At 46.8% G+C, this 20,583-nt stretch overlaps 1 protein-coding gene across 6 annotated transcripts in view; it reads left to right on the forward strand.

Moving 5' to 3' along the window:
- Positions 1-20,583, forward strand: part of Cacna1c (calcium voltage-gated channel subunit alpha1 C) — a 562,741-nt gene that overhangs the window by 444,089 nt on the left and 98,069 nt on the right. For all 6 annotated transcript variants that reach the window (XM_057773598.1, XM_057773572.1, XM_057773590.1 and 3 more), the window contains exons 12-18: positions 177-337; positions 1,252-1,477; positions 12,070-12,277; positions 13,343-13,463; positions 15,264-15,378; positions 16,075-16,195; positions 16,527-16,596. In XM_057773598.1, the coding sequence (XP_057629581.1) occupies positions 177-337; positions 1,252-1,477; positions 12,070-12,277; positions 13,343-13,463; positions 15,264-15,378; positions 16,075-16,195; positions 16,527-16,596 (1,022 nt within the window). The remainder of the gene's footprint in view (positions 1-176; positions 338-1,251; positions 1,478-12,069; positions 12,278-13,342; positions 13,464-15,263; positions 15,379-16,074; positions 16,196-16,526; positions 16,597-20,583) is intronic.

Genomic DNA, 20,583 nt, shown 5'->3' on the forward strand with positions numbered 1-20,583 from the left:
TAGACCCAAGGCCACATAGATAGCTAAACCGTGGAGCCCACTTAGACCGCTCCACCACCAGGTTGTGTAGTAAGGCCAAGCTAACGACAGGTGAGATGGCACCTCGTGTGCTTTGGGTTGGCAGGAAGTCTGGATCTCCCAACCGACCCCGTCTTTCCCTCCTTGCCCTTTTCCAGCCGCTACTGGCGCAGGTGGAATAGATTCTGCAGAAGGAAGTGCCGCGCAGCAGTTAAGTCCAATGTCTTCTACTGGCTCGTGATCTTCCTGGTCTTCCTCAACACGCTCACCATTGCCTCCGAGCACTACAACCAGCCTCACTGGCTCACGGAAGTGCAAGGTGGGCAGCCCCTGGCTTTGTAATGTTCACACTTGCCAGCCGAGTTCCGGGTCCTGAGGAGGGATGAGTTATTGGTGGGAGGTTGACAAACAAGCAGCCGGTGACTACGGCTTGACTGGTCCCATGCTGGAAAAACCTAGGGCCTGGAAGTTTGCAAGCTCCTTGTTATAAACAGTTGTAGCCCTCAAGTGCCGATGTGCCTCTCGCCCTCCCCTGCAGCCATGGTCATCATTGAGTCCCAGTAACAGGACAGCTTATCTGACTGTTTCAGACCCTCGGCTGCCAGCTTCCCAGAAGCCTTTTTCAGTTCCTCTGGCCTTACTATAGCTCCAGGTAGCTTTCCCCAGACCATAACAAGAAGCAGAGCCTGGACAAGGAACAGTAACCCCAGAGGTTAGCTAAGACCCCTTGTCATGCCTGGACCCCTGTGAAGAAATCCATAACCCATGCCTAAGCATCTCTGGGGAGTGAGGCAGATATGGCTCAGGCTATGGGGATCCTAGGAAGAGATCATCTAGAGGTAACAGGGACAGGGCAGATAGCCTACTCTCAGCTTTGGCTACTGGCTTGGATGGGTCACTGACCCTTCTGCACCTCCTGTTTCCTCTCTAAAGATTGGGTTTAATAGAAACAGCACCGCACCTCCTCAGTTTCTCTGGGGATTAAGGAGAACAACATATGCTAAGGCTCTAATGCGTGGATGCTCGGTGCATGGTTATAATGACGGAAACTGGACCTAATTGTTCTTTCAGAAGTAGCTGGAAGAGATCTCCAGGGAAGGGAGGGAAAGGGGGAGAGGAGAGGGTAAGCCTTTTTCTCCAGCTATGACAGTAACTGTTTTATTTTTTCCCTCCTCTTCCTCTTTGCTCCTCTCGGCTCCTTGCTTGAATCCCACCCCTGACCTACACTGCCAGACACAGCCAACAAGGCCCTCCTGGCGCTCTTCACTGCGGAAATGCTCCTGAAGATGTACAGCCTAGGCCTGCAGGCCTACTTTGTGTCCCTCTTCAACCGCTTCGACTGTTTCATCGTGTGTGGGGGCATCCTGGAGACCATCCTGGTAGAGACCAAGATCATGTCTCCCCTGGGCATCTCTGTGCTGAGATGTGTGCGCCTGCTCAGGATCTTCAAGATCACCAGGTGTGTGGCTCTTCGCTTCCCTTTGGGCATGGGACTCAGAAGGCTACTGGAGGGCCAGAGAGGATGGCCTGGATGCGGGAAGAGCTGTAGGTTCTGGAATGGTCTAGCCTCTGACTGTCTTCAGCAAGGGGAGTTGTGGTTCATGTGCCACTCAGAAATGCCCTTAGCTGCAGACTGCTGTCGTTCAACTTGCTTGCATTTGTTCTGCTGTGTGACTAGGAGTCCAGAGGTAGATAACCAGGTGGCTTTAGGAAAACATCAGGGACTTGGTCACCTCCTGTCCTTGGCTTGACCAGCATTGGCGTTGATTGAACTGTAGGGTCTAAGATGGCTTCTGGTCATTGAGGTCTCATCAATTCTCTGGAAAAGCAGAAAAGGGTCTGCTTCTTTGCTCCCCCAGATCTCAGGCAGACCCATTGTTAGAGATGCTATCCAAAACCAAACAAGGCAACAAACATCAAATGTGAGGGAAGACATGGAAAGCTGGGGACCCTGGCACTCTTGGAGTGTATTTGTGGCTTCTCTCAATGCTGTAACCAAATGTCTGGCAAGGGCAGCTTAAAAAAAGAAGGCTTTAGTTTGGCTCAGGGTCCATCAGGTGGGAAGGTGTGGCACCCAGAGTGTGGGGTGGCTGGGCACAGTGTATCTGCAGTCAGGAAGCACAGCGGGACAGGATGGACGCTGTGCTCAGCTCGTTTCCTCCTTAATCTGCTCTGTACCTCCAGTGTGTAAAATGGTACTGCCCACATTCAAGATGCCCCCCACTCAGTTAAACCTCTTTGCAAAAAAACCTCATAGATATGCCCAGAGGTTTGTATCCTAAGTCGTTCTAAATCTCCCCAGGTTGACAGTCAAGGTTAACAGACTTGTGGTAGAAATGGGCTACTGTGAAATACAGAGCTGCCGTCCAGCTACTGTGAAATACAGAGCTGCCGTTTCTCAGCTAATTAACAGTAGAATTACCAAGTGCCCCAAAACTTTACTTCTGGGTATTTACACACAGGATTAAAAGCCAAATCCTGAAGTGATGTTTAGAATGACGTTATTTACAAGAGCCAGAATGCAGAAGTGTCTCAAGTGTCGGGAGAATGGATGGAAAATAGCATTTACAGCCCACAGAACACTCTAAGCTTTTAAAGGACAGTTTTTATGCCTGGTACCACATGGATGAACTTTGGGGACATTATGCTGAGTGCAATAAGCCAGTCACAAAAGACAAATGCTGTTTGATTGCGTTTATTTGAAGTTCATCAGAACCACGGGGGCTGAAAGCAGGGCAGTGACTTAAGGGCAAAGGGCAGGGAGCAAAGGTGGCTGCCATTTAAAGACCAGAGCTTCAGTTCTAGAAGATGTAAAGAATCCTAGAAATGGGTGCTACATACTATTAATGTATTTAATATCCTTACACTGTAAGCTTAAAAGTGAGTGAGGTGGTAATTGTAGATTTTATGTGTTTTAACACAATAAAAATGTTGGGGATAATGGACTGCTGAGATTTCTCAGTAGGCAAAAGTACTTACCGCCAAGTCTGACATCCTGAGTTCAGTCCCTGAGACCCACATGGCAGAGGAGAGCACTGGCTCTAACTTCCATACATGTGTACTTGCTCTCTCTAAATAAGCCAAGTTAAAACTTGAGGGGCAACAAGACTGTTCAGCAGGTCAAAGCCTACCCCCAGGTCTGAAGCCCTGAGTCTGACCCTTGTAAACCACGTGACGGAGCAACGCTGGCAGGTTATCCTCCGACTTCCTCATGTTTTCCTTCCTCACCACAAAACAAATAAATACATGTATTTTTTAAAAATGGGGGAAAAAAATCTCTTCCAGAAATCTCAACAAAGTTTTCTGGTCTCGTTGACAGTTCTTGTTATTAGGAAAAGCTGAGAAATGGGTCTCTCTGACAGGCATGGGTTGCTACAGATGCACAGAGATGGCCAACTCTGAATCCAGATGGTAGGAATTATATCTCGGGGCTTCGGTCTGGCCACACACACACACACACACACACCCATCCGTCTGTCCATCGGCCCATCCACAGACTGTTCATCCTCACTGCAGGGCAAGCAGAGACTCAGGAGGAGGGAATAGCAGGAGTACAGGGAGTGTGAGTGGGCAGCCTGTCCAGGTCAGGGAAATTGATTTCACCCTAGCCTGGTAAAATCAATTTACGGACTGACATCATCATTTAAAAACTATTTTATTAAGATTTAACTTTTCATTTCTCTGTGTATGGATTCAGAGTTTTGCAAGCATTACGTTCTGATTTTAGAACATTTTCATCATTCCCCAAAGAAACTTCATACATTTTTCTCCCCCAATCCTGACTCCATGCTAGCCCTAGGTAGCCACTCCTCATTGTTTGGATTTGTCTATTATGACAAATATCCTGAGGAAGAAATCTGGGATACAGCAGCATATTGTGGACAGTATTACATTGAATGTAATAGTGAACAATGTGATTATTTGTGTCTACCTTCCTTCACTTAGCCTAGTGTCTTCAAGGTATATCCAGGTTTTAGCGTGGATCAGAACTTCCGCCTATTCTTGGTGAAGAGTATCCCACTGCACAGTTATCTCACACATCATGGTCATTCCTCTGTGATGGGCATTGAGTTGAGCTACTTTATGATGCCTATGTTAACATTTGTATTCCAAGTTTTTACAGAGATGTATAATTTTCATTTCTTTTGGATATATATCTAGGAATGCAACCTCTGGGTTATTCAATAAACTCTTTATAAGATTTTGAGAAATGATAATTTTTTTTTAGAGAGGTCAGACTATTTTACATTCTTGCCAGTAATGCATCTCCGCTACTCATACGAACTGTTCTCTCTTTGTTTGTTTGTTTATTTGGTGTGTTTTTTTGGTTTATTTGAGGATTTTTTTCTTTTTTACCTATTTTATTCTTAAATGACAGATGGTAGTTTACATATTTATGGAGCACATCATCTTACTTTAAATACTTACGTCTTTCTGCCAAAAGAAAAAAAAAAGCATTCAAAATGCTCTCTACAAAATATTTTGAAATGTTCAGTTCACTGTTGTTGTTGTTGGCAGTTGTTCTGCTCTGTGTTAGGGGCACCGGAGGTGACTGTACCTTCCACTACCATGCTGTGATCTGTCCTTCCCTCGCGTTCCCTCTCTGCCCTGGCTGCTACCTCGATGTTCTCTGTGTCTTTGAGATGAGTGTTTTAGACCCCACCTACAAGTGAACCTCATGGCACTTTCTCCTGTGCCGGACAGATTGTAACCCTCTAGCTCCCTCCACAATGCAGCAAATGACAGAGTTCTAGTCTTCCTTGTTTTGACCATTACTTTCAATAAAAAAAATGAGATTGACTGGAAAAACATCCGAGGGCCTCACAAACCCATGAACGTCGTTTCATAAAAGCCTTTGTGATACCCCCCCCCCCCCGGTTGTCAGGGTAATACATAAGTGAGATGTGGTCAACTTACAAAAATGTATTTAAGTGAGGAAGCTGGAGGGAGTCTTTCAACCCTCCTCCAGTTAGAAGTCCCCAGATCCCTTCGTAATCTGCTTTGTGGGCAATCTCTGGAAACAGGAGCATCAAACCGCTCACTTGGATTGTGTTGGAGACATGTGTTTCCAGGTCAAGGACAAGCACATCATAACTCACACAGGGTGTTCCTCTGAGTGAGTCACCAGGAGCTGTGAAGCATCCTAGCTGTCACTATCCTTGCTGCACTTCTCTGAGCAGCCATCTGAAGGCACAGTATGGTTGAGACTCCAGTGAGAAGCACGCGCGTATTCAAGTTCAGGGCCAGCATCAGGGCCTTTTGTCTCCGGTCCAGTCAGCATTGTTACTGTTCTTAGGGGAGAACGGTGAGGTCATGAGACCTAAGCGTGGACCAGGAGGTCTGGACGTTTTGAGAGGCAGTGCTCTCGGTGAGCTCTCTAAGGATCTCAGCAGCTCAGAAACCACAGAAACTGCTCACAGTGCGCTTTTAAAGTGTGTGAGTACTAGGAAGACTCTGGGAGGTATCCTCTGGGAGATCTGAGAAGGAGAAATACACTTGCTTAACAGAAGAGCCACACACGGGTGTCCCATTGCCAGACTCGGCTGGCAGGTTCACAGTGCCCACACCCAGCCCATATTCTAAGCATTTCAGGTCTGAGATTGGAGACAGATTCTTAGGAAGCAGGAGTTTCTTCAGCAGACGACACGCTACACAGATAGCCTGTCTTTTATTTCCTTACCGCTGTGCACCTGTGAACATCTGAACATACACCTTTCTGGATGATTCGGGGCCTGAAGAAGTAACCTCCGGTTAGACAATAGAGTTATTCTGCTTCTGGACTTTTTGAGGCCTGTCTTCTTGCGTGGGGCTCTGGAATGCCCTCTGGTCAAACCAATTTTTAAAGAGTTGTTTCTTGTCAGTATTTTCACAATGAGAATACACAAAATAGTTAAAAGGGAATCAATGGGCAATCACTCCAAGATCATATAACAATATCCAACAGTGAAGTTCCTTTTCTAAATGAAACTGAAAAGCAAAAAAAAAAAAAAAAAAAAAAAATCCATACCTCAAACATGGGCCATGTGAGAATTATTTAAGAGGCAGCGAAAACTTGAAAGTGTTTTCAGACCTCAGGAAAACCAAATATGGTGACCAGTCGTCTAATAAGAGCCAGTATGAACACAATTCGCTAAGTCCTATCTCGGGACTTGAACAACGAAACAGCCTGCCCCGTTGGTTCTGCAGCTCGCTGGGATCCAGAGGATGCTCTGAGAGACAGACCCGCCCTTCACTGTCTCCAGTGTGATACCTAAGCAGTACGACCTTGGGCAAATGGCCTAACTCTATACCCAGTCATCTCATCTGGAATCAGCCCTCTTCCCATCCTTTGAGGTCATTAGGCTGAGATACTCTACAGGATGTCAGCATCAGGACCAGCCTCTCTAACACACAGTGTGCCATAGTGCTTGTCAGCATCTATTACCACTAGTGTTTCTATTGCGCTTGTTATAAACCAAAATACCCTTGTTGTCACCTGTCCCTCCCCTGCAGCTGCCTCCCTCGCTCTCAAATATGCCATTAGATCAACGTTAGAAGACACACCCACCCTAAAACATGACCACTAATGGGGTCCTCAAAGCCCCATGTGATCTTCAAGTCCTTATCCAGAGTCTTGCCCAACCCCCCACCGGACCCCCAGCCCTCCCAGCTTTCTTTACCACCTTCTAAAGCAGAAGCTCAGGAGTCTATGGAGCCTCTCACCCCCTCTAAGGCCACCAATAAACAGGAATCTGGTATTTGTGACGTTCCCAGGCTATAGTCTATAGAGAAGATGCCCAGACCAAAGAGCCACATGCTGTCCTTGTGGGGGGAAAGAAAGTTACTCCCTGGGGTGCTAGCTGTCACCTATAGGAGCTTAAGAAGATGCTCTACAGATTATTTGAATGTGCCTCCTCTCAGACTCCATCACATTTATGATGTTGGGGGTCAGTTAGGTAATGTTCAGTACCTCTGGTCTAGAAACTCAGAGAAGCACCTTCCCAAGCCCATCCCAAGGTCAAGACCAGGCAGTCGTGGTATCTTGGCCAAGTCTTATTCTCCATGCAGGATGGAGAAGACAGAGGAACTGGCAGGAACTGTGCCTTAGCCCAAGCTGTTCTAGCCCCTAACCAAGACAGTTTAGAATTCCTTATGGCTCCTTCTGACCAACCACACACCACTTTATACTCCTGTCATACAAATACCCCCAGAGTCTGCTGCATATTCAAGGACCAGGCTCAACTTCACACTGCAGTTTTGGTGCAAGGATGACCATGCTGGGGTCCCTTGGTAAGTCCAAAGAGAGGAAGAGAGAGACTGTGCTTGTTCGCTGTATATATTCTGGCCCCCACATTGCTTTGCTTGATTCTCATCCCTCTTTTTTCTGTTCTTTGTCACAAAGCACCGTAGTACACAAACTTACTGTGTGAAAATCCATTTGAGAATGCTTCCAGCAATAGATAACTTGCCACCAAAACCAAGAGAACATTTCCTCAGTTTGGCATAAGATTGGTTGGCAGGGGTACTTTCAGTGATGCCCCTCTCTGGAACAGAGGAGTAGGATGGGGCACCGGGAAGCATCCTCAACAGTTAATCCTGTTGTTTCTACCATCTTTTATTTATAGCAGGCTCAGGGCTGGTGAACACCAGCATGAAGGTAAAGGGCTGGCCCCGACTTCTTTGAAGCGAAAGATTTCCGAACTGAAAGGTTCTGGAAAGTCTCAGATCATTAAAAAAGAGAAAGGAGAATTCTACAGAGGCCCAGATCCCGAAACAGATGTACAGAGGGAAAAGAGACGGTGAAAAAGTGTCCCTGAACAGAGGGTGTTGAGTCAACCCAGGAGACTGGGGGCCAAGGCTAGCAATAAAGAACGAGTGGTCACCCGTCAGTGAGTGAAGAAAACATGAAGGCCAGTGAGGGCGAGCAGAGGGGGAGGGGAGGGTTTAGGTAGGCAGGAACTCGGCCAGGTCAGACTCTCTCAGGCAGACCACAGTTTAGGAAAAGAACAATGAGTCAGTGGATAGGGACCGGGAGGCAGAAACACACACTGGAGAGGAAGAAACATGGGGGTCCAGTGATGGGGTGGAGGAACCTGGAGGTCCCAGCTGTGTGTCCTGACCCCAGATGTTTAGGTCTCCCAGATTTTCTATGAGGTCTAAATATTTGTTGAAGACCTTAAGTATTTGTTCTCCAAAGTGTGTTGGTGTGTGAGGTGTGTGGTTCGTGCTTTTGATCAGTTAGGATAAAAGCTGATGTCGTTAGGCCTGAAGGCCGAGCACCAGTTAGCTTCCTGAAAAGGACAGCGGTTCAGGGTGGGGACCATGGTCCTGTGTTCAGCAGTCACGGCCCTGAGATGGAGACGGAGAGTGTTTGCAGGCCCAAGGGCATCCCTTATATTGCCAATGCTACTGATTGAGACCTGCAGATCTCACCATATTGCCCATGGTGGAAATACGCCCTCCATGCACCCCGCTGTCAGCTGTGGCATGCTGGGCTCACACAGCCAGCTCCCTAACCTCAGAACCACACTAGTGTTGTGTTCTGTTTTTAAAAATCACATTTTAATTTATTTAATATAATATAGCTCATTGCAGTGAACATTTCTGGGGTTGGGCTGATTGGAAAAGGATATACTACATGACAAACAGCAGCTCCCGTTGCCACTAGGACAAATGAAGAAGTGTTGGAAAGATGGATGAAGGAGATAGTTTTCATGTATTTATTTGCTTTTGTTTTTAATTAATTTGGGGGGCATCCTGCAAGGGTGAGGGGTGGATACAGAGGGATTGGGAGATGCCTGGGGTTGGGGCACATGGTGTTAAATTTCCAAAGCATCAATAAGGAATTTTAAAAGAGAGAGAGAGAGGGAGGGAGGGAGGGAGGGGAGGGGAGAGAGAAAGAGAGAGAGAGAGAGAGAGAGAGAGAGAGAGAGAGAGAGAGAGAGAGAGAGAGAGAGAGAGAGAGAGGATATAAGGGAACAAACAGCACATGTGACTCCCTTCCCCCAAGGACCTCAATTCTGGTAGGGAAAAGAAACACTAAGCCAAGAAATAGACATTTGTCTGATGGTGATATTTCCTTTAAAAATAGAATGAGCTGCTGTTCAAATGGCTCATTGAATGAAGTTCTCACTGTGCAGGCCTGACGGTCTGAGTTCAATCACAGAACCCTGTAGAGGTAGGACAGGATGCCTGCAGAAAGTTATCCTCTGACCTCCACATGTGTGCTGTGGTTCACTTACACACACACACACACACACACACACACACCAATAATAGAAATTTTAAGAGATAATGTAGAACAAGGGACTAAAGCAGAGGTCAGAGATGCGTGCTCTGAGATCAAAGGCCCAGGACCTAAAGGAGGTGTCCCATACTTTCCTCTGGGAGGGAGCTGAATAGGCTGTTGATGGATGAGGACCTGTTTGCAGAGCATCAAGACTTATACAACTGGAGTGAAAGAGGACGAGCATAGGAGCCAGGCCAGAGGTCATGAAAGTTCAGGGTTTTCCTTTCTTTCTTTCTTTTTTTTTTTTTTTTTTTTGGTTTTTCGAGACAGGGTTGGTTTCTCTGTAGCTTTGGAGCCTGTCCTGGAACTACCTCTTATAGACCAGGCTGGCCTCAAACTCAGAGATCTGCCTGCCTCTGCCTCCCGAGTGCTGGGATTAAAGGCATGCACCACCACCACCCAGTTGGTTCAGGATTTTCTACCAGGTATCATGAATGGCGGTGGCTGGGAATGGCTCCATTATAAAGGGCTCACTGTTCTGGTGTGGTGAATTGCTATGGGAAGCAGGAGGCTGTTCCAGAAATCCCAGTGAGAGAGGCTGGTGGCTAGGCCAAGGTGATGGACTCAGTGGGAGGTGGCCAAAGTCAAGATTTGTTTTGAAGATGGAACCTTAGGACTTACTACTGTGGGTAAGAAAAGTACAGGTTGGCCCTGCTGTTCTTATCTCCTGACATGGGAGAAAGGTCAGCAGGAAACCTCACGACTCATGATGTGGTATGCCTACCTCACTACCTGAAGCCCAGACTAACCAGGATAGCACTTGGGTTGGGGATGCGGGCCATATTGGGCTATGCTTTAGCTGGTGTTTCCCCTTGGCCAGCCTGTTGATCTCCTCTGGCTCTTGGATGGGTTCTGCTTTGCCCTGTGCTCCAGTCCTTTGCCATAGACTCCACTTCCCTAGAGCTTCAGGCCTCAGGAGACCGGTTCAAGAAATGTTCTCTGTCCTGCCTTGTTTCCTCTTCACCTGGTCTCCGCAGTGACTTATCCTCTGGAGTCCAGAGCCTCTGTGCCTGACTCCTTTGAGTGACCCCATGACTCCCAGATATAGCTGAATCTCGGTTCAAGCCCAGGATGCTAGTTCCCCCATCCCCGTGTACTTCACGACTTCCCTTGACTGTTATGACCTTCCATGACAGTTGAACTCAGTCTCCATGCAGACGCCCTCCACTTTGTATGACTGGACATTTAATACGATCTAAAGTTGCTGATTTCGAATACCAGTGTGTTGACAGGCCCTGCATTGACTGTTTGTGAATCACTCAAGCCCCAGCATCAGAGAGTGTGACCTCGTGGTTCCTGGGGGACCTGAGAAGACACTTTTAGGACCTGGTTAATATCTGAGCAGCTTCTGCTCTCCGGCAGGTTTGAAGAGTTCTTTCAAGTATAATAGGGAAAGGTGTTCCAACCCCAAATCTCTCTCCGACTTCTTGCATTAAGCATATCAGCACCAACTCTGACCAATAGGGACTCCAGGGAGCCACTCGCACATCAGGGGTTTTCAGAGCCGCCAATCCTAGCCTGTAAGAACTGACACAGAGAAGCTGTGAGACTGAGGAAGGTGAGGGAAACAGATTATGGTTACGTGCAGTTCAGTTCAGTGACTTGCTGATGAATGGGTAGTCTGGAGGGGCAGACAGGCCAATTGGATCCTATAATTTGATTCAGAAAAAAAAATGATGAGTTTCTAGATTAGAACAAAAGTTATTCAATTATCGCCATAATGGACCTGTTGTCTTAGTACAGTATCAAAGAGTCAGGGGCCTCTCCCGAGCCAGGTCTGATTGCAAAGCCCTGCATGCTATTCTAATGGTCTTATCTCTGTAGTTTACTGCCAAAGTATGCAAGAAAAAGAAACAGTAAGGGTTAGCCTGGGGTAATTGCAGTGGATAAGACTCAAGATGGCCATGGTCGTGTGACGTTGAACCAGTAATCTGGGCTGTGGGTGGGAGCTCTGCTGCCAGAATGGGTTACTCCAGCAGGCTCTTGAAGAAAGGCTTATTCCCTCTGATCACTGAGCTAATAAGCTGTAAACAGAGGCCCAGAGGACTCCCTGGAGGGCTCCCTGGAGGACCCTTGCCTGGAGCTGTCCCCAGTAGAGTGATGAGTTAGCTGTAATCTAAAATTATCAAAATCCTGTGGGTTCTTATTGAAACTGTAGCTCTCTGGGCCCAGATACAGGGTCAGAATTTCCAAAGGAATGACCTTTAAAAACAGACCACCGTGACAGGGAGGTCAGGGCCATCGCTAAGCTCTTTCCCACTCTTTGCTGTGAGTAGTACTGTTCCCATCTCCCCAGGTAGCGGCCGCTGCAATCTGCTCAGACTGGCATTCTCGGTGAGGGGAGTGTGTTTTCTCTGTTAAAAAGGCAGAAATGTCCGTGGTAATTATAAACTTAAATTAGCTGTGTGACAGACTGGGCAGCCTTGAGAAGAGGGAGGAAATTATCTTCCAGGTTACCTAATGACTGTACACAGTCCTGCTCTCTCCATTTCTTTCCAGGCAGGAAGGCAGGAAAGGGAGGGGGGTTAATGACTTTTCCCAGGGCATCAGCAGCTGGCAGAGCCGTGGGAATGTCTGGCCTCTGAGCCCTCTCTCCTAGCTGATGCTGAATTTATAGCTCTGCATCCTAATTGTGAGTCCATTCACACCGCTACCCAACCAAACAAAGGAAATGGGAGCAATATCAGGGAATGGAGTTTGTGGCAGAGCCAGCAGGGGTGCACACGTGAAAGCTGATGGAGGGCAGCAGAGGACGGGCAGCTGAACTCCCTGTCTGTCCCCAGGTACTGGAACTCCTTGAGCAACCTCGTGGCGTCCTTGCTGAACTCAGTGCGCTCCATCGCCTCCTTGCTGCTGCTCCTCTTCCTCTTCATCATCATCTTCTCCCTCCTGGGGATGCAGCTGTTTGGAGGGAAGTTCAACTTTGATGAGATGCAGACCCGTAGGAGCACCTTCGATAACTTCCCGCAGTCACTGCTCACTGTGTTCCAGGTACGGACTCGCTGCTGCCATTCGCACCGGGAGGGGAGTTCAGCCAAGTGGGAGGTGGGCAAGAAGAAGCCTTGAAAAGGTGGGGCGGGGAAAGCAGGACCCTTTCTCTGGGCATGATGCCAGCCTAGGTCATCGTGGAAGGCCTTTCTGTAGTGTCTTGTCTCTCAACCTTCCACGGAGCTGCATACGTGACTAGACTAATGATGCACCAATCTAATTGATCAGTTTTAAAATGTTTGTGTGAGCCGGGCGGTGGTGGCACACGCCTTTAATCCCAGCACTCGGGAGGCAGAGGCAGGCGAATCTCTGGGAGTTCGAGACCAGCCTGGTCTACAAGAGCTAGTTCCAGGACAGGCTCCAAAACCACAGAGAAACCCTGTCTCGAAAAACCAAAAAAAAAAAAAAAAAAAAAAAAAAAAAAAAAAAATGTTTGTGTGGCCATGGCACCCATTAGTCAAAACAAACAAAACCTGTATGAACACAGCAAACAGAGAGGAGACTGATCTGGTTGGGAGGTAAAGGACCTGAATTTGCTCTCCAGCATCCTTGCTCCAGCATCCTTGACACTGGAAGAATTCCAGATGGTCCAGAGTAGTGCTTTCATGAATGTTTCGGTAAATGACAGCTACATGTATTTGAAACATGTATTTGAGTTTCAGAATATACTTAATTACAAATGAAGGGAATATTATGTATAAATTTATATTGCTAAAATCTTAATGATGGCACCAAATAATTATGTTTAATTCACCTGACACTGCCACCCAGGGAACTAATGGTGACCATCTCTTATACTGAATGTTAAGAGCAACATGATATTTTGATCACAAAGCTTTTATATGTGCCAGTGGCCATGCAGTTTGTGTGTGGGTAGAGGTCAACTTGCCCAGGCTTGTGGTTCCCAAGAATAATTGGGAGCCAGAACAGGAAAAGTCTAAATGAGATTTGGGGCATTTCTGTTAACAAAGTGGGACAGGGCAGGGCAGGCAGGGCAGGGCAGGGGAGTTTGGGGGTTTGCTGTTGGTCTAACGCTGTGTCCCTTATTGGTGGGAATGTGTCATTCAGATCCTGACCGGGGAGGACTGGAATTCGGTGATGTATGATGGGATCATGGCTTATGGCGGCCCCTCTTTTCCAGGGATGTTAGTCTGTATTTACTTCATCATCCTCTTCATCTGTGGAAATTGTATCCTTTGATGCTGATGCTGCCCCAACCCTGCTATCCCACTCGGCCTTTTGCACAGTGTCATATGTGTGCTCTAAGGCCCTGACTGGGGCTCTGTGCTGTGGCTGCCCATCTGCAGGCTAGCTGGGCAAGACCACTCTTGGAAGGAAATGTGTTCTGGCTTAGAACCACTTCAGCCATGGTGTGGGTCTGGGTGCATGCTGCAGCCGGGACCCAGGAGACAGTGCACCTCACATTCCTGAGCCCATTTACACTCGAGGGCCACCCTCTCTAGGAGGTGTGCTCTGGTCATAGACTAGGTAAATGAGGCCCCCAAACTTTGCAGCCAGTGCAACCAAACTCGCACAGACTAGGACGCAGTGTGTCTGGAGTTGTGTGCCCTGGCCACTCTGGAGCCACTGCACTCACTCAGATCTTCACTCTGTGTGTTGATCAGTTTTCTCCCTTTTATGGAAGTTCTTCTTAGGGCTACAGTCATAGACAGAGACGAACAAATTACCAAGTTTTTCCTGATAGCTCCTTCCCGATCAGAGTCAGGGACAGGACTCCAGGGCCTCAAGCCCTAGGCTTTTCTTTTCTCCCACTGGTTGAGCCTGTGAGAGTGGAGTCTAGAGCTGGTTGATAAGATAGAAACCTCTAGCCCCAAATTTGAGAGAAACCCTTGGGGGTGGTTCAAAAGTCAAGAACACTATGCTACCTGCAGACAAAAGTGGCATTCTGTCAGCTGGATGGCCTTTGGTATATCAAAGGCCTTCTTCTTTGGTATATCTACAGTGCAAGACAGGGTGAGAATCCCTGATCCAATAACCCAGTATCTGGAACCTTTTATGTGCCTACAGATTGCATTAGGTAGAAAACCACATGAGCTTCTCATGTACAAAATTATTAAAGGTTTGTAGAAGTCGATGTCAAAGTATGTGTAAAGGATTATATGAAAACGAAAGTACTTTGGGCCCTATCCCCGAGATAAATCCCATCATGTGTATTTCAAAATTTGAAAAATAAATTGACATCCAGATCTTTGCTGCAGGCGTTCTGAATTTGCAGTATAATAATAGAAAGTACTGCTTAAAGGGTCCCTGTGAATTTACTGGGAAAATGCACATAAGGGCTTCTTAGCTCCAGATTCAAGGGCCAAAAGTCAATCTAGGACAAACCCTTCTCTGGGGAGTTCTAGCTCTGTGTAGCCAATGGTGTGGATTTATGGGTGCCCAGGACTGGGTATTGGGTTCAACAAACTTAAAACTGCCAAGCTATACCTTCTTGGTTCTCTGGTTCTCTGGTCCATAGTGTTTCTGTTGGTAGAAAAGCAGGGCTTGGCAGGGTGGGAGAGACAGGCAGATGATGCTTCAGCAAGAACTCTCAAATCGGCCCAGCTCTAGTCAGACCCTCAAAGGGTGTTTGTATGTCGCAGACTGACAGGGGTTCCAAACCACCTCTTCAGTGCCATGTTATGTGAATTAAGAACAATCTGATAGAGGTGGTGCTGCCTATCAAAGCCAGGCATTTCAGTGGTAAAATAAAGAATGAAATCCAGCAGTTAAAGAGCAAGGCAGCATCTGGTGCTTCAGACCTGTCCTGCTCCAGTCTGCAAAGCCTGCCTGGTCTCACTTAGAAAACTCTGAACAGTGAGTAGGCAGGTGGGGACAGAAAAGAAGGTACAGGACTGGTCTCCACCCCTCACAGTGGGTTTCTCCTGGGGAACTCTTACTTCTGCATGCTCTGTACTCTCCCTGCCCCCTGTGGTCATCATGTTTCCCAAAACCAAGGGTCGTTTTCTTTAAGAATGGACACAAACAGATATCCTACTAAATGTGTTCTTGGCCATTGCGGTGGACAACCTGGCTGATGCCGAGAGCCTCACTTCTGCCCAAAAGGAAGAAGAAGAAGAGAAGGAGAGAAAGAAGCTGGCCAGGTAACCCTCTAAGCTTAGAATGTCATCCCCACTGATGAGAGAAAGGACTGGTGCTCATCCAATGGCCATTTTTGGCTGAATTGGACTGGAGTGATGCTTTTACAGTACTTTGGCTCCTCCTGTAGCTCCCAACCATTGCTGTATAGTCTCTGCAGAGACGTTGCATTTCCCGCACTGGTCCAGGAAGTCCGGGGCCATCCCTTGGGAAGAGAAGTCATGGAAACACAAGGAGGAGATGGGGGAGGGGAAAAGCTGCCTTCAGAAGAAAATACAACTCCAGCTCAGAAAATGATGTTTTTCTCACTATTTTTGTACCCTTGGTGTGTTAGAAAGACAGAATAAGGTTCTACATTCCACCCCAGTTGTGTAGCTAGAACTGTCTTATGCCCTTGTTGGACACTGAGCAGAGATCCTTTAGGAATCCTAAGTGAGACTCAGATCCTCTGATTTAAAAGGGGGAGCGACGAAGGATCTGGGAGAGGTCAAATGTATCCCGGACAGAGTGTGGGGGGGGGAGCAGCGCTGTGGTACCTATCATGGAGCTGCAGGTGTGATATCTCTAGAGCAGAGATAATATATATAGACCCAGGGCTGGTCTTGCTGCCCCTAGAAGACCACAAAGCAGTTCCTGTCTACACTGTCCACTATCATTCAGTAAACATCCATTTCTGGGTTTTTTTCCTGCTGACCGGCCAGGACTGCCAGTCCAGAGAAGAAACAGGAGGTGATGGAGAAGCCAGCAGTGGAGGAGAGCAAAGAGGAGAAAATTGAGCTGAAGTCCATTACTGCAGATGGAGAGTCTCCGCCCACTACCAAGGTGAGGGGCGGGCATCTCTGGGAGCTCAGGGACTGTCACTAAGTGGCGGGGTGAGGGGGGTCTTCCTGTTCTTTACCTGAATGAAAGGAAAAAAAGGGAAGGGGAAGGATGAGGGGAGAAGAGAGTGACAATGGAATTGAGGGGGAAGAAAAGACATACTGGTGGAACCTCGGCCTTTCTGATATTCCAAGGGGAGCTGAAAGCCAGGACAAAGATTCATTTTTTGTTTTAAGCTCAGCGCCTGACTATGGTGTAATTCCAAGGCTCCTCTAAGCCCGAGAACCCTAGCACCCATCTAACTGAATTCTTTTTCCTTCATTTGGCTGCCTAGATCAACATGGATGACCTCCAGCCCAGTGAAAATGAGGATAAGAGCCCCCACTCCAACCCCGACACTGCAGGTACCTTTGTACTACCTGGTCCTGAGACTGAAAGGCTGTGGGTGGAGACTCAGCTATGTGGGAGTGGCCGAGCCCTGGGGACCCTGGGACTGGTCTCCTCTATGAACACCTTCATCACTAAGCATCTCGTGTCTGGATTTAAGTATTGCCAGTTGCAGTCTGCGGGAAATGCTCTTCCTGGGTTCCTCTCGATAATATTGGGATAATACCATATTTGAGGAAGACTTTTTGAATTATAATTACTTTGGCTTATTCTTTTTAAAATTTCTGTTTTATTGTTTAGGAAAAGGGGGAAGTATCCAGGATACAAATTAAATATTTTCTAATAGTATTAAATTTCATGAAGAAATTTATCATAAAATAATTCTGTCATATACAGATCATTTACCAGCTATTAAGGACTAATGCAAATTGTCATACTAATGAGATATATAGGCTTATATTCATATAAAGAAACAAATCTTGGCTAAATATTCGATGTTGCAGGTCACAGAGGTCTTCAGCAATTCTCATAGTTGATCAACATTTTTATTTTATAATTGTCAGCGCTAAGAATGCTTCTCACATAAGACATATTAAGCAATAGACCTATGCTTAGGGCCAGATAAAGCAATTGCTAGAAGTGTCATCCTAATCCCAAACCAAAATTCATTTCATGAATTTTCTTAATGACACTCAATTCAGCAACTCAAACAGCACTTTTTAAAATCTAGAGATAAGCTGATTCTTACATTAGAGGAATGATGATAGTGAACTATTGCCTGTTTCCCACAATTAAACCATTATGTGTCTTCAACAGCAGAAGACTCTGTATGAACTTTACAACAGGCAATGGTTTTAAATCCGAATTGCGACATCTCCAGCAGCACTCGCTGGCATGGCTTGGCGTGTTAGCACGCTCAGTGCAAGTGCCTGCTGGATGTGGAGAACCGAGGCTGCACTAAAGCTGTGTGAATCATAGCGGGCGCTGGCAGAAGCACCTTCGGTGCCTCTCACCTTTGCTTTCGAGTTCCATTTTGGTGGCTGCACAGTCATAAACCTTCCACTATGGGCGAAGTTTTTACAAGCCCCGTATGACAGCCGCGGCCCACAGTTTAAGGAGCTGTGCTCCTGCGCCACCAATGTGGTTAACGTTTCATCCCACCACGTGTGTCGCTATCACTGTCAACTGACGTATTTTATTAGTATAGCATATGCTGCTGCATTATGCTCACCTAATAATAGTCAATCCAGAATCCATCTTGTCATTACTCAGGAGGCATTGCTCACTAGGAGGACAGCTGCTGTCACAGATGTCCCATTTGTGGCTTCATAAAATACTCTCAGGTCTCTCGTTGCCAAAGGAACTCTTGCTGACAAGATTCTGTGCATTTTTCTGATGCGTGACCTGACAGGCAGTCTCCTTTCAGAGGGTTTTAAGGTTGGAGGCCCTAGCTGTCCCGCCCCAATCTACATCCCAACTTCTGGAAGCCCCATCCCAACGTGAACCTTAGGCTTGCTTCCTCAAGCTGCCAATTTGTCTCAAGCTCCAAACTTGAAGCCAACGCGCAGCAAATGACTGTGGATTGTAATGACCTTTCTTCTTTAGCCAGGTCAGACTGCACTCGGCTGCTAACCCAGGAAGGTGGCCAAAAGCCAAGCAAAACTATGTCTCCTTGTTGCTTTTCCCCACTGGTTTTCTGCTGGGTCTACAGAGATGCTATAGGCCTCCTCCCTGGAAGCAGCTCGCTTTCTCCTCCACCCTTACTCCCTTCTCCCTGCAAGAGAAGTAGGAGTTGGTGTCTGCTGCTCGCAGGAAGAGCAGAGTGTGTCCAGGGTTTGATGTCTCAAAACCCTAAGGGTTTATGGGGAAGGCTGTGAAGAATCTTAAAGACTTGCTAGAAGCAATGACTCAAAGCAAAGGAAAGATTTTTGTCTATGTCCCCAATAAATAAATTCTATTCTGAAATGATGCTTTCGAGATAATTGGGAGAAAAATTGAATATGGACCTGGGGCTAAATTATTTTAAGTAGATTTTTGCTAATCATGTTAGTATAATAATGTGGTAATCTGTTTCTCAAATACTACAGTGTTTATGTCTAGAGTCTGGAGTGTTTAGAAGTTGCTTTAAAAATGGTTCAACAATCTCCTAAAGTGAGAGCAGAAAAGATAAGTAAAACTACATCAGCCAAAATGTCAGTAGATGTTGAAAGCATACAGAGAGCCACCTTACAAGTCTCTCTACTCCTGTAAAGTCTAAGTAAAATTATATATATATATCACTGCTCTGGACCCTGAGAAGAGCCCATCCCAGGCTAGCGTGCCCTGTAGGAGGCAGCCCCATGTACACTGTGCCTGTATCTGAGTCTTTTCACATGTGTACTCAGCTGAGCCCCTTGAACCCCCCACTTCTGCATGTCAGAGGGATGGCAGACCTCCTAAGTCTGTGGCAGTGACCTTGAGCTGTGTTGTTCTAAGCAGAACGCAGAGTGTTGGCTTTTTAAGCCTCTGGTAGACATTTGCCTTCATTTTTCTTGGTCCTTTCACCCCTTTCATTCTTATTTTAGTCAGCTTCCTGTCAGAGAAAAATACCAGAAATAGTGACTCTTTCAGGATGAAGGGCTCTGACTCACTCACAGGTTCAGAGGTCGAAGTCCGTGGTCTTTTGATGAAGTCACATGGGCCTTTGGCAAGGCCCAATAGGTCAAGGGTGAGTGGGTGTAGGTTCTGTTTCTTAAGAAAGTGTGGAAGTTTCATCATCAACAGAACCAAGGGCTGCTGGGATGGGGTGTAGCTCAGCTGGTTGAATGCTTATCTCCAATCACATAGCCGTGGTTCTATCCACAGACCGCGTGGGCACCACATAAAACAGATGTGGTAACCCACACATATAACCCCAGATATGATGGAGGGATGGACGGGGAGGTCAGTCCCTGAAGGCCGGGTAGTCGGGACACTGGGGGAAAGGTTACTCTCCAGCGTATGTTTTCTGGGAATCAGATGGGAAAATATGGGTGGGGATTTTTGTTTGTTTGTTTAGTTGACTAGAATTTTGATGAATTTTTTGTTTTGTTTTGGTTTTTTCCTTTTTGTTTTGAGACAGGGTCTCATGTTGTAATTCTGGTTGGCCTGAAACTTAGTATATAAACCAGGCTGGCCTCAAACTCACACGGACATCTACCTGCCTGTGCCTCCTGAGTACTGGAAAGTGTTTGTTTTTTTGCTTTTGTTTTTAGTCTCAAGTATAAATTGTTAATTTTAAAGGAATAGTTCTATTAAATTTATTCCTATTTTCTTAATATCTGATACATTCTGTTTGCCTTCTGCAGCCTATCCTCTCCTATTGCCCGCCTACCCATGTGAGTCCCCTCCCCCTGCGCCTACAAGGCCCTTTCTCATATCCATGTCTCTGCACTAACATTCTTGTCAGTTCTGCAGAGCAGGCAATGACAGGAAGCTCAAAGTGGAAGAGCATTAGCTTCAGCCAAAGCACACAGTATTACAGCTTCTTGGGCCCTAAGAAATAACTACACCCCGGGCACCTTAAAATAAACTAGGTTGATTCTATCACACTTTCACATGTCTGACATCAGAGTGTTAGCAGCGCCGTTCTCCTTCTGCAAGGAAAGAATCCTTGCGTGTCTCTTCCTCTTTCCTTTTGGTAGCCAGAAATGCTCAGCTTATAGACCTACCACGCTCATCTCTGCCTCTGTCTTCATTCGCATGGCCTTCTAAACTGTGTGTGCCTTTAGACCATCTCAGAAGACCAACTGTCATTAGATGTACGGCCCAACATAGTCCACCATAACTGATCACATCTGAGAAGACCCTGTGTCTAAGGTCACACTCTGAAATCCGGGTGAGCCTAACTTGGAGACTACCAGTCAACTCACTGAAGTTACTGGCCACACAACGATTGAATTTAAGCGATAGTCTGTTAGGAATTCAGAACAGACAGGATGAGACTGAGAAAGACGTCGAAGACGAACTTCACATGCTCTGTATCT

Source organism: Chionomys nivalis, chromosome 1 (assembly GCF_950005125.1).
Source record: "Chionomys nivalis chromosome 1, mChiNiv1.1, whole genome shotgun sequence".
In the NCBI taxonomy this organism is placed as follows: Eukaryota; Metazoa; Chordata; class Mammalia; order Rodentia; family Cricetidae; genus Chionomys; species Chionomys nivalis.